Source organism: Sebastes umbrosus, chromosome 16 (assembly GCF_015220745.1).
Source record: "Sebastes umbrosus isolate fSebUmb1 chromosome 16, fSebUmb1.pri, whole genome shotgun sequence".
Classification (NCBI taxonomy): domain Eukaryota; kingdom Metazoa; phylum Chordata; class Actinopteri; order Perciformes; family Sebastidae; genus Sebastes; species Sebastes umbrosus.
In genome coordinates this window covers 3,482,247-3,504,319 of record NC_051284.1, presented here as the reverse complement: position 1 = coordinate 3,504,319, position 22,073 = coordinate 3,482,247, and the positions used below count along the sequence as shown (strand labels likewise).

Below are 22,073 nucleotides of genomic sequence, written 5' to 3'. Positions count from 1 at the left end.
AACAACGCCGTTTCGCGAAAACACAAAAGCTTCGCAATTTTGCATCGTGAAGGTGTTGAGATTCTGCTGCCCGACTTTGAGATGGATCTCTTGAATCCTCTAGGAGAAGTATCGTAAAGGTCTATACCTGTATAGTGATAAAATCATGTCTTCTCACATGAACTACGACATCACCGTTCGAGCGATCAAAAGTTGGAGACACCGTTGGGTCCCTGGCACTTTCGTGCTCGGGGCTCTAACTAGAGAAGTGCACTCAGTGGAGTACAGATCTCTGCCAGGTGTGTCTCGTACTCCCCTCCCAAACAAAGAGGAGTTGGAACTCATTCAATTGTCCCACCCAGCTCGCTTACAATCAAGATGGAGGCGAAGATTACAAAAACGTGGATTTATTCATCTCGTGTCGTGTCTAACTTTAGTGGATCATAACCTTAGTGACAGAGAGGCTTATATTAGAGACAGGCCCTTATTTCCCCTGTGCTCCGATTAAGGCAAACTCAAAACCTCCTCTATGTTCACCTATTCTCTTGATAAATTCAGTATAAGGTCCATTTCCATTTCCATCAGTACAGCAATAGTCATGTCAGACGTTCCTCTTTGCCTTTTTCTCCAGAACAATGTTTGGCTGACATAGGGCTGGGCGATACGGAGAAAATCAAATATCACAATGTTTTTGACCAAATACCTCGATATCTAAATTGAGACGATATTGAAGGGTTGACTATTGGTGCTTTTACAAAATATTTACAAAAGGAGATTTATGATAAATAATAACATAGTCTGGTAAGTTCAGAAAATGACATCACTTTACTGTAATGCAGCCTTTAAAGACAACACTTATGCCATATTACAACATTACAATATCCAAAATCTAAGACGCTATCTAGTCCCATATCACGATATCGGTATAATATTGATATATTGCTCAGGCCTAGGCTAACATGAATGAAACTCAACACCAGAATTTTCACATTAAATGTCTTGCAGCTTTCTCTTTGTAAGTAAGCTTTTAATTTGAAAAAAAGAAAAGAAAAATAAAAACACCACGAAGTGTTGAGTTTTGTTGACGGTAGCTCAACATTGATCAGAGGTACGGCAAAGAAGAAATGACTGGAATTAATTAGTATGAAAACATTATTTCTGTTAAAAAAGAGAAAGTCAGCTCAGATCTGTATATGAAACAATAAAATGTAATGGGTGAGTTTGGCCAGCTCATAGCCCATGCCTTCATTTGGAGCTGCTGCTCAAAGTAAGAACCTTTTCGATGTAAAATGTACTCATCTGTAAGTGGACTAGTGCAGCGCCCGTTCGGAACGCGTGCCCGTTCGGAGCGGGCCCCATTGCTTGGCCCCCCAGAAGTGCTGCTTGCAGCGTTGTCGAGAACCGCTCATCGCTCGTTGATTCCGGGGGAAGTGAAGAAGAGTTGCAACGTTAGTATATCCAGCATCCAGCAGCAAAAGTGATCTGCGGTCAATGAGCCCTGAAGCCCCGCCCCCGCTGCTGTACAGAGCGCTCTTCGCTTGTTTATTCACAGTTTATTAATATTGACCAACTTCGACACTGCACGCCCTCGGGTCCCCAGCAATACACCTGCTAAGTGCGAAGTAGATCGAATGAACGGTTCTCGAGATATGTGAAGGACACACACACAAACAGATTCCTTGCTTTATAGTTAAATGCTCAGTAAAACCATTCTTTCATCTTCTCTCCTCTACAGGTGACCGCTAAGGGTTTCGCTCCACTGCTCCAGTTTGCCTACACAGCCAAGCTGGTTTTAAGTCGGGAAAACATCCACGAGGTCATCCTGTGCGCTGACTTTCTGGGTGTTCACAATTTGGAGGACAATTGCTTTCGGTTCCTTCAAGCCCAGCTACAGAACGACAGCCAACACGCCAGCAACGGCAAGGTGGAATATGATGATGACATCACGGCCGAGGATGCGGCCTTTTCTGAGGGAATATCCTCGGACGATTCTGCAGAGACGAGGCAGCAGACCAATCACGTAGCCGGCACTGCGTCGCTTCCCGCTGACCTTTCTCAATGTCCTAAATACAGGAAGTATCAGTACCAGATCTGTGATGACAAGCACAACGGAGAAGACCATCATGACAGCGATGATGTCATCCTGGCCAACCATACCTCAGTCAGCCCTGTGAGCTCACAGTTGTTCAGAGACAGCAGTGCTGCGTCACAAACTCTTCTTACACCTTCCAGGATCAAAGAGGAACCGTTTGTGTTCGAGGAAGACGGAGATGAAAGGAGCGGTTGCAACCCAGAATCGTGTACCGAGGAGGTGCTGGAGATGGAGCTAGAGGTAGAAGGGGTTCCAGTAGCAGCCGAGCACTCTCCGAGCCGAGGTTCGCCCTCTTCCTGCCTGCGCTCCTACCTCCAGAGAGGCGGCCTAGATCTCAGCGGCGTGCCCAGCACCACCATCCAGCAGCTACTCACCAACAGACTGTCCCTCAACCACTACAGGGAACTGGTCAAAGACCGGCAGAGGGATAAGAGGGAATCTCTGGGTCGAGCGGACCTCAAGACGGGCATTGCAGATGTCATACCGACAGCTGGCATTGGCAAGAACATGGAAAGGCCAGTGTCCAAAGCCTCCTCTTCTAAACACGAGGGGGAGCTAGACAGAGCTAGTGTCATTTTCTCTTCAGCAGCTGGCGAGCAACAAATGTTGGCCCATTCTTACATGGACGATAAGTTACGAGAAAAGGTCTCAACCCTGATGCAGGTGGAAGCTCCTTCTTCTGGTCGGTCGTGCCTCACCACCAGCTGCCCCGTTCCCATCAAGACATCAGCCCACTCCCCACCCCCGTCTGAGCCCCGAACCCAGACTTCCAGCTCCCGTTCCTCCTTCTCTTACCCAGAGGACGCAGGCAGTGGTAGCTCACCTTTCAACCTCCCCCAGTTTGACTTCTCCTCGTCCCCACACTCAGGCTCCACCTCTGGACTTTCTCACTGCCTGGCCGGGGTAGTGGAGCAGAGGATCCCCCACAGCGGAGAGTCGGTCTTCTCTCAGGGTTGCACCAGTATCAAAAGTGAACAGGGATTTGGTGCCAGCGGCGGCAACTCCAGCGACGAATCAGGCTCCTTCTCAGAGGGAGACAGTGAAAGTGGAATCTCCAGAGTCTCCGGCCCGGAGGTTAGTGTTGTCCTTTACTATACTTTCTTGCCCAGGATTCTCCCCTGTGTTAAGGTATATTCAGCTACTCCTTAAGACTGACCTAGTCTGGACCCTGACACTGGTGCGAGAGCTGTGTTAAAGCGAGGCTGTGTAAGGGGCCGTGCACACGTCGCAGTTTTTGCGCCCTCAAATCCATTGTTGTCGATGTAGACACGCTCAAACGTAAGAGCGACGACGGTGCAAGCGTTCTGAAGTGTCTATTTTCCGGGGCGCAACGTTTGCGCCCCGAGATAAAAAATAGTTCAACATTTGGAACGCTGCAGTGCATACCGCATGACATGTGACAAAGAACAACCAATTACAGCCAGCAGATATCTTTTCTTTCTTCCGTAAATATCAATCTACAGAAGTTAATAATTTTAGTACAGGTCTACCCAGAGCTTTCGGATCTGTCCCACAGACTATTTTACTTGCTTCACCCTTTCCGTCCAAGGACGTCACAAAATCTGGTTGAAAGGTCAGCCAGACTGATCAAATGGTGAACATGTGCCTAAGTACAGCCTCACAGTGGTGAGGGTGGCCGTAGACTCTTGGTCATGTTTTACGATACTAAATGCCTTTACACACCGGGGGCGTCACAAAAATATGAAATACTCGCCTGTGAATATTTCGCACCAAAACTATTCATACCGGCAGCGATGTGAATTTGTGACAGTTGCACCACTTGTTCAATAAAAGGTAAGAATAGATTCAAGCAGGCAGAGGACCAACTACCAGAAACCCATTGACCCAGAGCAGCGTCCGGCAGTCTGTCTGAGCTAAATTATTGTATAGCCTGTTTGTTGTGAAATAAACCCCGGATAGGACGACGCAAAGCGAAGGGGTTTATTTCACAACAATGACCCGCTAGCTGTACATTATCACACTTATCACACGGCTACTTACTGAAGAAATCAATAGTTTGACATAAAAAATGGTCCGCCAGAGTCCGACATCAGAACTATATCCATAGCAACGGTCTGTTATACATAGCAACGGTCTGCTATAAAGAAATAACAGACCGTAGAACGCCGTGAATGACCAGTCAGAATCGAGTATTCGACAAAGCCGTGTAATCTATTATATCTGTAGTCCGTGTAAGCTATTTCATTGAGTTTCCTTTTAGTGAAATGCTCTGAGTGAATTTGAGTTCCCTCTGGTAAACAGCTACCCAGTGTATATGTCTAGGGCTTTTATTGTGAAAGGGAATAACAGAAGGAGTGTATCTGGTCTGCGCTGCCTTTTTCAAGGTTGAAAGGAGTAAATAAAGTTTATGGTCTTGGTTTGGACTACGGAGCTTCCGTAATGTTGTTTAATAATTTTCTTTATTATAAACTCATAACCCCTTGGCTACACTACATTTTAAATATGTCCGGTCTGCATAACATGATTGTTTGATGCCTTTATTCGGGTTGCGAAAGCTCAGAAAAATCAACCTTGTTCCGAAAACAAAATCTGGTGTTTTTCTTGCCTTGTAATATTCACATTCTGTATGAAAATTTAAAAAATATATTGACGTGTGCATCTCGATATCAAATTAATTGGCCCAAAAAAAACGCCCCCAAAGTGTAAAGGTCTTAAAACTCAGAATGTCCCAATCAAAATGGTTCCTATATCCCTGAAACACTGACACTCTCCTCTATCCATTCATATGTATATATATATGGCATCCCCAGCCAAGACATTTACTGACGTTGCCATAAGCCCTGTAAGTAAATCCCTGTACTGCTGCCAATGTTTTCAATTCGCATATTGAGTATCAACCACCTCTAAGCAATAAGTGGCCTCTTATTAACCTAAACTTTAAGAGCATATATTCCTGTGCTAGTAGCATGTAGCATTGATTTTTTTTTTTAAAGCATTTCTAGGTGTGATTTACAGCTGGGACTATTCTTAGATATTTTTCCCTCTCAGGAGAAATTACGCAAACACTTCCAACACATAGGCCTACTCCGTGGAGTGAAAAGAGCTGTATGGTTGCCATGGTGATGCACATGCAATATCTGGTGAGATGTGAGATGAGTTTTATACTGGAGCGCGCTCTCACACACACACACACACACACACACACACACACACACGCATGATATTAGCTTTATAGAGTGCTACAGGAATGAGTCCTAAAACCTGGAATTGAGTTAGCATTTTAACACTTCCTGTTCCCTCGTCTGGAAATCAATGGGTTTTTAGTTAGATGCCTGAAATCAGGTCTGTGGTTAACACAAGCTGAAGAGATTTTAACGTTTTCTTCTACGATATAAAATTCATCAATAAATACCCCACTAATGAATTTTGTAGCTTTTATGTATCTTAAAAAAGGCGGTTGTTAACAAGTGGCTAAATGAGACAGTACTAAATGTCATCACGCCGACTCGTCCTCCTTTACAGTCTCGTTGTGTTTATACCCGCGTTCATGTGACCGTGGTGTAGTTCGTTTACAGCCTAACTTTAGCTTTTTACTTCTGGAGATTGCGTTTACACTTAAAAAATCATAAAAGTGGTGTTCATTAGTGGAGATTATCTTGCTGAACAAAACGTGTAAGTATCATAAACGTGTTTACCACAGAGTTTATTTTCTGCAATAATCCAAAACTCAATTGAACAATCCCATTGGCTGTTAGTGGAGGGAACCATGGCGATGCTGACTTCATGGTTGGCCTACAAAAATACATCATCCCTGGAGCTCCATGGTTGTATTAGGAGAACTGGATACAGCGTTGGAGGCGGGGCTCCGGTCATTCCTATGAAAGCTGCTCAGTGGCGTATGAAGCCTAAACGGCTAGACTCAAGCGTCCGCTTGATCACATGACTCGGTCACGGGGTCCCAACGTCACGCCGTCGTCACTGCTTGGCGCTCCAGCCTCGGTCTGGGTGTCATTCACATGAACGGAGGAAGGGAAATAACTCTGGATTCAGCTATTAGTGCGTTTTACAACTTTTAGGACCTAATGATTTAAATTAGGATTATTCAAGTGTTCATACTGGGGAGCTGATTTACCTCAAAAAAATGTATCCGCTGAGTTACAGACGTCTCTTTCCCAATGTAAGTCTATGGGAAAAAGTCTTTTTGGGCCCAATGGCATCACGTGACTGACACGGAAGTTGCAGTACCGCCGTTTGACCGCTACGAAAGTTGGGATCAACAGACCGGCGCACTTCCTGGTGGCTTGTGCAGCCATCTATTAGATCTAAGTAGGTGTGGCCTCTGGCCTTTGGATGAGTCAGTGATAATGTGTTGCAGAGGTTGATGTACCATAAGATGCTCAGCTATTCTGAATAGACATACTGGATCAGGGGTCACAACTACAGACACACTCTATTTATTGCAGTTGCTGCTCTCCTAACAATTATAACTGTGTGTTTCTTGTACTGTGTGGAACTATTTTTGACCCACAAGCCATTTCTGTCGCTCTAACATCTTCAAAATGCTCCATCTGCTGCTTATATTCATGTTGGTATGTGATTATATCCTAATTACCTCCGCCACGGCCGAAGGCCTAGGAAGGAGGTTATGTTTTCATCGGCGTTGGTTTGTTGGTTTGTTGGTTTATTTGTTTGTCTGTTAGCAGGATTACTCCAAAAGGATGAACAATCCATTAGATTTTGGTGGCGGTCCGGATCATGATCTGGATTCAGGAATATTTTTAAGGATTCCGATCAGCCTGAGCATTATGACCACAGGGTATAACACATGCGCAGTGTAGCTGACGACACGTTGATGATGACGCGCGACCCCGCCTCTTTCCTCGAGCAGAGGTGGATGTGTGTACGGGAACTACCGGCCGTCCGCGGTGAGAAAGAAAAAAGCGGTAAATGACAGGATGAGCGACAACGTAGTGTAACGTTATACAGACATAACAAGGCTGCTGAATGAGAGAGGCATCCGCCGATACGTTACACGGAAACACACAGTGTTAATAACAAGCTGACCACCTCATGGTACCGCCAGCTGTGAGCTGTGATCTGTTTTTAAAGTCAGGCACCTTGGCGGAGGTCTGCGCTCTCCGAGTGCCATTCTAGTTGTTTTGTGTGTTCACTAATCTGAGTCAAGTCATCCTGCTTTTTAAGCGACCATCAGCCTCCCAGTTCTGGGATGTCTTACAAGGGAGATTACTACAAAACAAAGACAATCACACATAGAGACCTATTGAGCTTCACATGTTTACTGTTAAAATGATGTGGTTGCCAACATAAAAAAAAAGGAGTTAAAGATGACGTTAAACCCCACAAACGTTGCGTCATCGTGAACTTGTAATGCTATACAGCTTTCCTACTCTCCTAAAACACATGGGGTTATTTCAGTTGTAGCGGAGGCAGTCATGTTACCTAATTCATTTTAGGAACATATTTGTTACGAATACCCAAAAAAAGCTAGGGTGGATAAACTCCTGGTGTCATTTCATAATGCAGATTACCATCGCTTTAATTTAATAAATTCAACAATATATTCATGCTAATCAACAACAACACTTTGTTGTTCTGGATTACTCATCATTAGGGCCCGAGCACGAAAGTGCCAGGACCCAACGGTGTCCTGGCACGAAGTGCAAGGAACCTATTGTTTTTGTCGGTATTATTATTTTTCTGCTGCAAGAACGCGTTTTTGACGACCTTAGCCATCCCCAAAACTCACCAAAATTGGAACATGCGTCGGGAGTGGCGAAAATTGCAATGTTCTGTAGTGATTGGGAACGGGCGTCGCCAGCGGGCTCTATAGCGCCCCCTAACGCGTCGAAATCTAAAGTTGATCCGATATTCATGAAATTTGGTATGCATATCCCACTCATCATTTGAAACATATTCCTCATTGGATTTCATTAGCTCCGCCCACCCAGAAGTCGGCCATATTGGATTTCATGTCATTTTTAGCGTTTTATAGGCCGCGTACTTTAACGAACTCCTCCTACAGATTTGATCTGATCGACTTGAAATTTGGTCAGGACCATCTTAAGACCTTGAAGATGAAAAGTTATTAAAATGATGAGTGTTAATTGTTTTTTGTAGTTCTTGATGTTTTGCCAATTCAACTACTTGCTTTCAATAAAAGAACCATCTAAATACCTTAAACATCATTATTTAAATAAATGAAAAGTGGGGCTATTTGAATGCTGGTAGTCTAAATACACCCAGTTGGTAGTTTAATGAGTCAACCTGGCGAAAATGAATGTAGTCTAGATCCTACGTTCATGAAGGTTATAATGTTTTAGAGAGGTGTGTGTGCATACTTGCATCATACATCACTCCTGTATATGTACTGTATGTGTGTAGGGTCTGTCCCACTTCTTTGCCCTGACCCAGTTGTCTCGCCCATAGAGTGGACACACACACACACCCTAGGGTGCCCTGTAGGCAGGTGGAAAGGTGTCCTGGCCACATTCCCTCCACCATCTGCTACTCCTGACCCCAGATCTGCCCTCTCCAATTAGGCCAGCCCACGTAGACCCTCTCCACCCCACTTTGCATTCTGACGTTTTTCTTTTTTTTCCCCTCCTTAAGTATTAAGTAAGTAATTCTTCATATATTGTCTTAACGAGGTATTCTACTGATTATTTAACAATCAACTGACTAATCAGATAATACTATTTAAATATAAATAATTATGGAGACAGGCTTTGTTTGAGTTTTCTGGCCGGGGGGGGGAGGGTTGGGGTTATATGTAACAGCGAATCACATGCAACATCCACAGATCCAGAGCAGGGTGTTTAATATGTGATTGGCTGAAACTGTTCCTTGCTGGGTAAAAGATACAAAATCTACAAATCAACAGACCACCAAAATACACATTTTAAAATACGAAAAAAAAACTATGAATGAGTGTGATAATATTTTATAGGATTAAATATACCGTTCAGATTTTGATTTTTAAGTAGCCTAGAAAGGCAAAGGCACGCAACTATGATGCTCCAGGTACCTCTCTAGCGTCAGTTTTGGACGTATCGGGTGGCGTGTCAGTTTCCGCTCATTACATACATACAGCGTATTTTCAAAATAAACTTCCAACGTAGGTTTACTTACGCAAGAAAACCACTTGGTTAGGCTTGGGAAAACATTGTGTTTCAAATAAGTAAAATATGTACGATTGTTAAGTAAAATACACCGATCAGCCGTAACATTATGACCACCTGCCTAATATTGAGTAGGTCCCCCTTTACCGCCAAAAACAGCCCTGACCCGTCGAGGCGTGGACTCCACTAGACCTCTGAAGGTCTGCTGTGGTATCTGGCACTAAGCCGTCAGTAGCAGATCCTTTAAGTCCTGGAAGTTGCGAGGTGGGGCCTCCGTGGATCGGACTTGTTTGTCCAGAACATCCCACAGATGCTCCATCGGATTGAGATCTGGAGAATTTGGTGGCCGAGTCAACACCTCCAACTCGTTGCCATCCACATGATGTAAAAGAAAGCGTGATTCATCAGACCGGGCCACCTTCTTCCATCGCTCCGTGGTCCAGTTCTGATGCTCACGACGTGCCCATTGTAGGCGCTTTTAGTGGTGGACACGGGTCAGCACGGTGCACCCTGACCGGTCTGCGGCTACGCAGCCCCATACGCAACAAACTGCTCCTCACTGTGTGTTCTGACACCTTTCTATCGGAACCAGCATTAACTTTTTCAGCAGTTTGAGCTCCAGTAGCTCTTCTATTGGATCAGACAACACGGGCCAGCCTTCGCTCCACGTGCATCAATGAGCCTCGGGTCTGACCCTGTCGCCGGTTTACTGGTTCTCCTTCCTTGGACCACTTTTGGTAGGTCCTGACCACTGCAGACCGGGAACATCCCACAAGAGCTGCAGTTCTGGAGATGCTCTGACCCAGTCGTCTTGTCAGCACTATTTGGCCCTCGTCAAAGTCGCTCACATCCTTACGCTGGCCCGTTTTTTCTGCTTCCAACACATCAACTTCAAGGACAAAATATTCACTTGCTGTCTGATATATCCCCCCCACTGCCAGGTGCCATGGTAACGAGATAATCAATGTTATTCACTTCATCTGTCAGTGGTCATGATGTTATGGCTGATCAGTGTAAGTAAGTTTGTTACGTGACTGGCATTAGTAAAGTACGCGAGTTATGTAACAAAACTGCAGTGAAATAAGTCAACGTTGACTTGGTTTCACACGGGACACGAACAGTGAAAGTCCTGTGTTTGTTTGACCCGTCAAACAAACACCCTTCTCAGACTTTTTAGCTCTTTAAACTACGTCAGTTGCTCTGAGCATTTAATAATGACACGGATGGGTTTACATTGGTAACATGGTTGAAAGCCGACGCTAAAGGGTGCCTCGAGGGCCACTGACCAAGCGTGACGGGTTGGACACTACTACAACCTACCTACCTATTTGTTAAAAGCCTCCGATGCTGCTTGTAGTGCAAACATTTACTATATTTCCAACATAATAGATTATTTCTTGGCAGTATAATATGGATGCAGTATTTTTTTTCCAGACTGGGATTCTGTAGGAAAGGTGACTCAGATTTTCCTTACAGGAACATTGATTGGTGAGGAGATGGGTTTTTTTTTTCACGCTTTGATCCAAAAATGGGAATTAATTATTGTGATAATAGCGAACGCTGCTGTAGACAGGCAGCAGAACTCGATTTGAATCGTCTGAACATTCTTTGTTGGTACAGATTACAGAACATAGCGGCTGAGATGTGTGAGGACGACACACCTGCAGGTAGATGATTAGGAACCTGGATACTGCTATGATCATGTATAGGCTACAGGGGTATGAATATCCAGGTTTTACAACTCTATATTTAATTATTATGCGTAAGAAACATACTTATTTTAACCCAAACCACGATCTTTTGTTGTGTAAGTAAAACTAAACAAAGTTAATCCTGTAAAGACACTACGCATGTAACGAGTTTGAAGCTTAGGGCCACTGACCAAGCGGCGGTATTTGACGAGTTGGGAGTGAGAAGGTGTTGAAATGCCATATCCCGAATATGATCTGAAACAGGATAACACTCAAAACTGGGAATCTAGTGCTAATGTAAATGCACTCAGTGTTTGACCTCAGAACATTATATAGCCCTAATCTTCTGTAGGTCTGAGGGTGGTCAGTCAACAGTCATTTTTACATTTAGTATAATTATTAGGGCTGTCAATCGATTAAAATATTTAATCGTGATTAATCGCATGATTGACTATAGTTAATCGCGATTAATCACAATTTTTTTTTATCTGTTCAAAATTAACCTTTAAGGAATATTTGTCAAGTATTTAATATTCTTATCAACATGGGAGTGGACAAATATGCTGCTTTATGCAAATGTATGTATATATTTATTATTGGAAATCAATTAACAACACAAAACAATGACTGATATTGATCCAGAAACCCTCACAGGTACTGCATTTAGCATAAAAAATACACTCAAATCATATCATGGCAAACTGCAGCCCAACAGGCAACAACAGCTGTCAGTGTGTCAGTGTGCTGACTTGACTATGACTTGCCCCCAAACTGCATGTGATTATCATAAAGTGGGCATGTCTGTAAAGGGGAGACTCGTGGTTGCCCATAGAACCCATTTACATTCACTTAATACTTTGAGGTCAGAGGTCAAAGGACCTCTTTGAAAATGGTCATGACCGTTTGGAGCGTTATTTAACCTCATTCACTACAAACTAGTATGACATGGTTGGTACCAGTGAATTCATTAGGTTTTTCTAGTTTCATAAGATACCAGCATCTTCACTCTACTTTAAAACTGAGCCCGCTACAACCTAAAAATTGCAAGTTGCGTTAATGCATTATAGAAATTAGTGCCGTTAAAACAAATTTGCGCTAACCCGTTATTATTAATGCGCTCACTTTGACAGCCCTCGCCAGCAAGTGATGGAATGAGCGTCTCACAACACAGAGTTAGAAATGGAAACCAGAACACCAGAGAGAGAGATTGGTGAGGGGATTTATGACCATCCAAGGCTCACTTTGTCATTCCAACCTTATTATGTGACTGCTGAGAGTCATGGAGCTATATATAGATGTCTATATAGTAAAGGACAGGCAGCACCTAAACACACCACGCACGCACACACACACACACACACGCACACGCACACGCACATGCACACACACACACACACACACACACACACACACACACACACACACAGGCACTTGCCTCTCTTTCCTCTGTTGTCAGAGCAGTGAATGATGTCATGGTGAAATGCTGGCAGCACGGGCTGCTGTAGCAGACTGTTCTGATGTTACACTACTGCAATGTAACACGAAGTACAGAGTGTTCACTCAGCAACACTTTAACGGAGCAATATTTAAAAAGTAAGAATTCAGCTTTAGACAGCCACAGCTATGGCAACACACCAGTGAGTAACTGATAAGACACAACTGGGAAGAAAGAGAGAATAATAAAAAATTAGTGAATGACAACATGAATTGATACATACAAAAAGAAAATGGTATGAATCCATCTGAATGAATGATAAGTACATAAGAAAGTGTTCATACATTTAAAATTGTGCACAATTGGGAGCAAAAAGAGCTGCTGACTGTGAAACAAAGAGCTCAGCCTGTGTTCTCTTTGTGTCAGAGCTGCTGGGATCAATACACAGCATCACACTGACACCTAGTGAATGTTACACCACATTGACCTCCATCTGGTGATTTCTGTACTCGCATTACTGAATGCCAGCTGTGTGGATTGCTCAGACGCTTTACTTAAAGGAATAATGAGCCGGACGTTTCCAACAATGTATATATCTCATACATAAATAATCCCTCTCGATCATCACTCCTGACCCACTGGAAGTGTGGTGGTGGTGTCTGTATCTACAGAGACCCTGCCCTGATGTTGTGCCATGTTTGAGTAATGTTTGGACATAAATAATAATCATCAGGCTGAATCCAACATGTTATATAAACTTCTTCCTGTCTGTTGATTACCGTCGGCCCTTAGACCTGTTTAAAGGTGCTTTCACTCCTACAACTGGGCTGTGGTCGAAAAAGTCAAACACGTATGTCTTAATAGGCTCGTTGGAGATGAGAAAGGCCTGCACCGAAGCGATCACCGCCGATGCATACCGGTTAGATTTGTGTCCGACTTGCTCTGACGTCATGCACACGTGGGCAACGATAACCTCATGAGATTGAGGTGGCTGCAGTTTTTGCTTTCCACCGACTGACAGAGCCCAGGGCATGATGGGAATAGTTGGCTCGCGCCTGATCAAAGAGCTGATTGGCTCTTAGTTTTGACAGCACACACCACATGTTGTAGAAAGTCACAACTTTCTGTGTAATTGTAATATTTAGCGTTAGTCTCATGTTGTGCAATGAAGGTTTCATCTGTAAACAAGCATAAATGTTGTGTGGTTGATAATTAAAATAACAATCATTATTATTATTATTATTATTATTATAGTAATGGTTATTTTTTATAAGCACTTATCAACACAAGTGCTCATTACAAAGTGCTTTACAAGGCGGACATAAAAATAATAAAGGACAGAATCCAAAGCCAGATAGACACACATTTCCACATAGATTTACAAACAAATATAAATAAATCCTAAGTCTACAGATCCGATCTAACAGGACGTCCCTTGTCCTGTGACTTCCTGTAAATTCTTAAAAGGCAGCTGGAAAAGGCTGTCAGACTTGACTTTTTTTTACCTGACCACTTTTCCTTGACCTCGATGGAAAATGTCATGCGGCGGTGGATGTTAGTGACGCGGTTCTGCTGTGATGGAACTACAATGTTCAGAAGATGGACTACAAAAGGTGCATATTTGCCCCGTACGTTGTTAAACAGCTCCTTCAGTGACAGACTGCTTCACCCGCGGTGTGTGAGCGAGAGATACTGCAGGTCCTTCTGCTGCTGGAACACTCTACATCAACATATAATAAAGGATCATCTGACCTTAACCGTGGACAACCGATGAAAGATATTACCATACCGACCTAAATATTACCATCCTAAGCAAAAAAAGACTTTTGACCGCAGCCCTGGACTGGTGTTGAATTGTGGGATACACTTAACGCGCACTCGATGCACACTCATACTAATTTTGAAGTGGTATTCAGGGCTAAGTATAATGTGTGCATAATGCGTGGGACGTGCTTGCCTTCTACCTGACAGACCCTCATGGTATGTGTCCACAGGATCCCGTCCTTTCCACGCTTCCCATTCATTGTCTATGTAAGCAGCCGTGCAATGCATTCCGGTAGCGTGGCGTCGCAATTCGAGCGATTCGCGATACTATATGCAAATCACGGGCGTCTGACGCGACTCGCCGTCTCTCCAAACTCCCGAGAATCTTTTAAAATCAACGTTGTCGATCATAAATAAAGACAGATTCATCAACTGCATGGATTATTTCTCGCCTCAAATGTTCTCAGAAACACATTTTGGTGAACTATTTTCGTGAAATAAGAGTAGAAAGTTTCCAAACGAGCCTCCATACTGTTCCCGGTTTGAAAGCTTGGAGCAGCAGCCCACGGAGGGAAAGCGTTCGTCTAATCAGGTGCCGAGTGTGTTGTCTAGTGGCAGCCCACCAAGCGTCCAATGCTGGGAAGCGGCGCGTCCCCTCACAATAAAAAAAACGCCCCGGTGGACACGTACCATTAGGGTGGTACCAAGGCTTGTTGAAAGAGGCTGGGACACAGGGTCCTTTTGGTCTTGAGCTAGGGTGACCAGTATGTCCGTGTGGGACAATGTGGGACACGTTACCAAGGCTGAGAGGTAGTCTACAATTTTGATATAACGTCTATCTAACTTAAATAATAAACATTTATATTCTGCCTCCTTATCTTGTAACATCTCTATGCTTTGCCCGAATGCATCCAGAGATCGGCACATCTCTTTTTGAGCCGCACGCTTCTTGTGAGACTCACATGAACTGTGTCGCTTCATGGCGTATTCCCCCCGTGTGAAATTGAAAAATAACTATCAAATTTCACAAAGAACCTCACCTTCCACCGGCTTATAAATACTTATAGTAGTAGTTTCACAGTCTTTGATGTAGCTGCTCTTCGTTTTCTTGGTGGCAGTTTCCATCATATTCCGCCTAAATCTGCAGAGCTTGTGATTTAGCGGTGAGCAAAGACGATGAAAGGTTAACCTGCACTTGACCCATGTGTGCTCAGTTTGACAGCAAACACAGCGCCGTGATGATGACAGCCCTCCCTGCTTTCTTCACAGCATTTGGATAAAAGCCAGATTTTTTTTTTTTTTAAAAATGAAATGTGAGGACATTGTCTCAATATGTGGGACGCGGGACAAGGGATAAAAATGCTGTGCAGTCCCTCGTATAGTGGGACACCTGGTCATCCTATGGGGTATGACACATGCAAAGTGTAACTGTAGCTGCGATCCTACTCACGGTTCTCTCATCTATATTTTGGCATCTGGCCAGTCAGAAAACACTCAGAGATTGTAGAACGAATCGAACTTCTTCCTTTTCTTTTTACCCTGAAAGTTCATTCTTGACCCCGCAAAGTTTGACTGTAATAATCTGAACTCAAGGTCCACTTTTTTAGCTTTTTTTGGAGCTTTTAATCACATATCACAGCCCTCATAAGAGTTCAGAGCTCACCTGAGTATGTAAAGTGATTCATTTTAGTTGAGAAATTAGAATAATCCTATGAAATGAAAATTGTTCCTTTTCAGGTGAAGCTGCCCTTCCCCGTGGACCAGATCACCAACCTGCCACGCAACGACTTCCAGATCCTCATCAAGATGCACAAGCTGACCTCAGAGCAGCTGGAGTTCATCCACGACATCCGCCGCCGCAGCAAAAACCGCATCGCCGCCCAGCGCTGTCGCAAGAGGAAGCTGGACTGCATCCAGAACCTGGAGGGCGAGATCCGCAAACTGGTATGATCATCACACACACACACACACACACACACACACACACACACACACAGATATTCACACACATTCCAATCAAACACAACAGCAACCTACTGGGTCTCACAGGTGCATGACAGACAGATCAAATATCAGATAATATATAAGTCATGTAACAGGTCCTCAGCAGCTTCAGTACTTTGGCTGTTGTATGGTCAATAGAGTGCTTTTTAGGTGATGTAGCACACCCTCTGGTGGCCATGGAGACGAACTGTAGCTCCTCAATCCCATTGATGAGCCACAACTGATTGTTGTTAACCAGTTCTCATCATTGTGTTGAAGCACAACATCACACAATCAGGTATTATGGGGGGTTTCCCCACTGACTGATATTTACATCCTTTTCCGCTATTGACAACCACCAGGAAGTGCAAATGTTTCAGCTGTCAACAGCTTCTGTCTGGAGGAGTAAGAGTTAAAGGATCATTCCAGTTTATTATGAGATAAGTTAGAACTTTATTTATCCCGAGGGAAATTGTTGTGCAAAAGTTGCAGTGCAAAGTAGGAATGAGTGCAAATAAAACAAAGAGTAAGGTGCAAAAAACAAATGTACACAACGTCATAAATGTTAACAGGTCAATGGCCAGTGTCTTAGATATAAACTGGTTAACGGTAAGGTGCAACCCAAAAAAAACAACTCGGTTAGGGTCAGGGAAAGGTCAAAGTTTGGGTTAAAATAACTACTTTGATAAACTACTAGGGATCCTCTGTTGTTATGGTTAAAAGAAGAACTAGTAATGCCCGGTTCAGACTACATCAGCCCGATTCAGGGCATTCAATTTTAGACATAAAGTAGCCGTAGAACAAGTGTGAAATACCTTCAAACAGCTGAGAGCTGTTTGTTGCTAGCTCCCTCAGCTAGGCAGTCTACCGGCGTGCTGCTGAAGCACAGTACACGCACTTGTAATCAGACGTAAACTCTGAATGAAATCCATTGCAATCCAATCCAGCTATTTGAGTCAGTATCGGCCCGATATCAGTATTGGATCGGTGCATCCCTAACACCATCGTCACACTAGTTCTGCCTTTGCTAGAGACAGACGAGAGCACTAACGTGTACAGCCACTAGTGGTCGCTCGCTAAATATTTAGCGGGTATTCAGACTGAAAACAGTCCTGCTTTAAAAAACACAAGGGGATGTGTTGGTGTGGCCGTGTTGTTTAAGGCGGTGGTTCTCAACCAGAGGTCCGGGGTCCCCCACCGGCGTGTACATGGGGAATAGTTCATTTGCATTCCTTAACTGTAGTTGACAACTATCGAATTCGGGTCTGAATCATAACAACAAACAGGTCTGTGACCTAATGTGTATCAATTAAGGGGTCCTTGACACGAAAAAGGTTGAGAACCACTGGTTTAAGGTACTGGTGAGACATGAAATACGATCCAGGAAGTCCAGTTTGAGAGACAATGACAATGATTTTGTCTTTTGTCGCAAGGTAAACAGTAGAAATACTTTGTTCATATTGCAAAGTAATCTAACAGGAATGTGCGCTTGCATGTATGTGACCTGCAACATGTCTGGATGACGTACTGCGTCGGGCCAAAAGTTGAGCCAGGGTCAACGTTTTTGCCGGACGACCGTGCGTCAACACAGAATCACTTACGCAGCGATCTGAGCACGACCTGACATAGATTGAATTTTACCTTTGAACGAACAACTGATGCTGTGTCTTATGAACTCAGGTGTGCGAGAAGGAGAAGCTGCTGAGCGAGCGCAACCAGCTGAAGGTTTGTATGTCGGAGCTGTGGCAGAACCTCTCTTTCCTCTCCCAGCAAGTGTGCAGGGAGGTGCAGGGCACCCAGCCGCCTCCCATCTCCGCCAGCATCGACCTCACATCCAACCCGCCATCGCCTTCTTCTGACGGGGGCTCATCCCAGCCCAGGTCACCCGTGTCGCAACAAAGCGATACCGCATGTCTGTCCGACGTGGGTCCCAGTCAGGGGGGGGCGGAGGACAGGCAGCATCCTGGGGTGGAGGTGTCGGGTCTGGGGCAGGAGAACCCCGAGTGTCCACTGGTGCTGGGATCCACAGAGGAGGTATGTAGCCCCACTGTAACAGTGGATTTCTGTCAGGAAATGACTGAGAAATGTACAACAGAGGAACAGAAGAGACAGAACTGTACTTAGAGTCTGGTGGCAAACCGTTTGGTCTATGACACCCTCATACTTCTCTATACCTTGATATTTGAAGTATTTTTTTTCTTTTTTGTAATGGATGACACAAGCGTTGTCTTATCAGCAATACTGTTCAACAGGTATTTTTGGACTGGTGGTAAAACAAAAGCACTGGCAGCTTTCTCTCTTCTTTTTTCTTTCTCTGTCTCATCCTGACTTTTCTTCCTGTCAGCTTCCCTCCCTCTCTCGTGCATCATGGGAGGTTAAACTCAGGAATTCCTCAGAATGTTCAGTAATGTCCCTGTTAACATGAACATGCACTTTACTTTACAGTCCTGTCAAATCTTGATAATTACTTCGGTACATACATTTGATTTGTAGTAAAACAGAATTCATAATTTAATAATAGAAATCATTTTAATAATTCATATTTGACCTCTAAGTCAGTTTTAATTTTCAGTATCTGGTTCGCTAAAGCAGTGGTTCAACATTTTTGGTAAATATGCACGTTCCCGTTCTTTCTGGGAGTGAGATGTTCAGACGGTTGTCCATCTCATGTTTGTGTGTTAAGTACAAAGCTGGAGTCATGACGTGGTTAGCCTAGCTTAGCATAAAGGCTGGACGCAAGGGAAATCAGCAGTGAAAAAAAAAGCATGCAGAGTTCTACATCCATCCAGAATTTCTGGCTATAGCTACCAGATACAGTTGGTTTTGGGTCAAACCTGGCTGTGTTTACTGTTTTTCCAACCCACTGTAGATGAAACCATGCCCACTTCTGTATGACAAAAGCCTGACGCAGTGTTGACTGTGCTGTGATTGGCTAGTAGTTGTTGTTGCCTCCACGCGTCCTTGTGATTGGATGCTATGCGGAATTATGAGCTCTCCTGCGCTGTGACAAGAGCGTGTTGATGAAGCATTAAGTTGTTCAAATTTACTCATTTAACAGCTGGCTAGTTAGCTAGATAGCTAGCTAATTCAACCATTCTTTCATGCTACACTGGTTACAAAAAATGAGCTGATTTGCCTCACTCCAAGCTGCTAGGAGACTAGCAGCCACCAGCCCGCTGTGCCCCCCCCCCCCCCCCCCCCCCCCGCGCTGGGGATTGCGCTGGCTGAATTCGAGTTGCTACAGCCGCTAACTGAAGGTCCGTCGCCGGAGTTGCCGTCCGCTCTCCTCCTGGCGAAGTAGCAGTAACGGCGGGGCGGAAAGGTGGAGGGACTGTGGGGTGCGCTAGCTAGCTAATTCTTGTCTCATTTGTGGTCTGAGAAATTCATCAACGCAGCCGTCGACGCTGTGCCGAGGCTTTGGCTTTCATCATACGGAAGTAGGAGTGGTTTCATCTAAAGTGGGTTAGAAAAACGAAAGGCGCAACCTGGCAACCTCACTGACAATGCTGCGCTCAAGCAGTGTCAGTTAAATAAGCTGCTTTGTTGAATTGTTTTTAGTGAAACCAGAACCAAACTGTGTATAGCTTATTTTAAAGTTAGCTATCTTGATTTTATTAATATCAATATTGGATTGGATTTATGTACACCCGGGCCAGACTGGGAACGTCAGCAGCGCGTAGCGGCTGCCTTATTTAATTGCTGTGTCTCTCATACGTGGGTTGTTCACACTGGCAACTTTTCTGCTGCTGCTGCTGCTGCCAGCCCTTTCTTTCTACATAGATTTTGCCTTTCATAATGGCCATTTAATTTAATTAGAAATGTCATTCATATTTATTTAAGACAGAAAAAGGTTAAGAAACGTGTGGTAATTTGTAAATAATAGTAATAATCCACAACTAAGACCATGCAGGTCACTGCATTTTCTACAACACTGTCCTGTAAGTATTTCAGAATAAAAGCCTTGTGTCAACAAATGAAGGAATTCTGTCCACAGAAAAAAAAATGCTTGAGGGCTTTTATTTTGAAACAGAAGCAGGAAGTGTTGAGTTAAAAATAAATCTTTACTTTTTTCATGTCTGTGACATATTCTACAGATACAGACGTTGAAACTGTTGTAATGTTGCAGGTATGATGTCAATATACCGTGTGTGGACACCACACGCATGAGAGATGCAACAGTTCATTGAGGCAGCCGCCACGCGCTGCTGACCAGTCTGGCCCGGGCGTCACTCTGTTCAACTCTGCTGCTTAGAATTAGTCTTAACAGTATGATGTGTACATGGTACAAGACTGTGCACAGTCACTGCACTGTTTTTTGCTGACTAAAATCAGAAATTCAGTCATTTTTACTTTTCTGTTTGTGTGCATGTTAAATAAAGGAGATGCAAGCTTCAGAGGTGTTGGCAGATGTAATCTTTCACTTTTGGTGACCACGTCCTGACTCCACCTCTGTACTTAACACACACACACATGAGATTGATATCCATTTTTTTCACCTCACTCTAGGAAGGAAAACAAATAAGTATATTTCCAAAATGTTGAACTAATCTTCTGAATTATTCAATATATGGTACATCATCATCGTCATATGACTTAACATTTTCAGTGGATCTAGTGATTGTTGAGTGACACAGGACTTTAAAGTAAAATGTTACCAAAGGTGTGTATTTGTAAAATTTTACATTAGATGAAATGATCAAATGAACTCTCATTATGCAAAGTTTCTTTTCTCAAACTTCACTTGTACTTTTTCTTGTACTCAGATGGACATTTCTACACAATTCTCTTCTGCCTTTTTTCATATGTGCGCTAAGAGACAGAGCTACATTACAAAGTTCAAGCACTGCCCAGCACCTCCAAGAGGTGACACCTGGCATTCAATATGAGCAAACGCATTGTGATGTTGGCACTTAAAGCCCAAGCCAGCCACTGGGTGTCCAAATAGATTAAAGGACCATACCGGTGTTGATTTACATTTCTGCTGACCATTTTCCAAAGCATGCTGTAGTAGTTTCTCAGTTGATTTAATTCATTTATGATCAATCAACGTGCAGAAAAGTTGAAGATTGCTTGAGCATTGGAGATCATTACATCATTTCTGCTTTTGTGTTGTCAAACTGGGTGATGCTTTATTTTACAGGTTCCTAGTTTCCCAATTATTGCCAAACAAGGAACCGGAAGGTTCCTGGAAAGGACTCTGTCATTTGGTAATAATTATAGTGAAAATGGTGACAGGTAGCGTAGCCTTTCTTTACCAAAGCAAATGTAGACATTTGTCTGTCCGTGTAGTTGTAGATAACAGCCAAGCATACAATTCAGCAAAACTAAAGAATAAAATTGCCAACTAATTGATTTACGTTATTACGTTTAAACTAGCAGGTCTATCCAGGAAATTCCTCTGGAAGTTAAAAACCCAACTATGTTAAATACATCAGACCGGCAATACGTCTTCCAGAATAGGCTCTCATGACCACGCCCCCTTTTGGGGGAAACCAATCCCGTGTCCCTCGTAGACGGTAACAGAGTACATAGAAGAAGTTGAAACGTGTCTCCAAACTTCTACTTTAAACAAACCGCTAATAGTAATAACGCTGTGCTGAAGAGTTGCTGTGTAGTTGATTGCACCAACAATAAATCCCCAAAATGCAGATTTTTCCCCTGTCACGTCCTAAAAAAGATATAATAGAGGTGCTTTATGGCTCCAAGCTATAGACGAGACCAGCATGGCGTCATCGCCGAGGCTGCGTTCCCTAACGGGGGAAAGAAAATGATGAAAAGCTGTTGTGTAGCAGGTTAACCGAGGCTTTCACACTGACATTTGAGGCACATACGATACGTGAATATTCACTGTCAATGTGCTAAATGGCTAAATGATGCTGGTGACAGTGACTAGCATGGCTAGCTAACGTTAGCTTGAGTGAGAGGCTGCTGCAGTAATACAGTAACACATTAACGTTCTAGCAACATCAGACTGTGGTCTCCAACTAAATCTCAGTCTATAGATCAAACGGTTGGCTATTAACACGTTG

At 43.7% G+C, this 22,073-nt stretch overlaps 2 protein-coding genes across 2 annotated transcripts in view; both read left to right on the top strand.

Annotated features, from left to right (window-relative positions):
- The window catches only part of LOC119504364 (transcription regulator protein BACH2-like), a 65,471-nt gene extending 46,256 nt beyond the window's left edge, over positions 1-19,215 (top strand). The window contains exons 3-5 of the mRNA XM_037796447.1: positions 1,715-3,145; positions 15,799-16,005; positions 17,725-19,215. Of these exons, the coding sequence (XP_037652375.1) occupies positions 1,715-3,145; positions 15,799-16,005; positions 17,725-18,168 (2,082 nt within the window). The 3' untranslated portion in view covers positions 18,169-19,215. The remainder of the gene's footprint in view (positions 1-1,714; positions 3,146-15,798; positions 16,006-17,724) is intronic.
- Positions 1-22,073, top strand: part of LOC119474418 — an 813,351-nt gene that overhangs the window by 712,483 nt on the left and 78,795 nt on the right. The window lies entirely within an intron of this gene.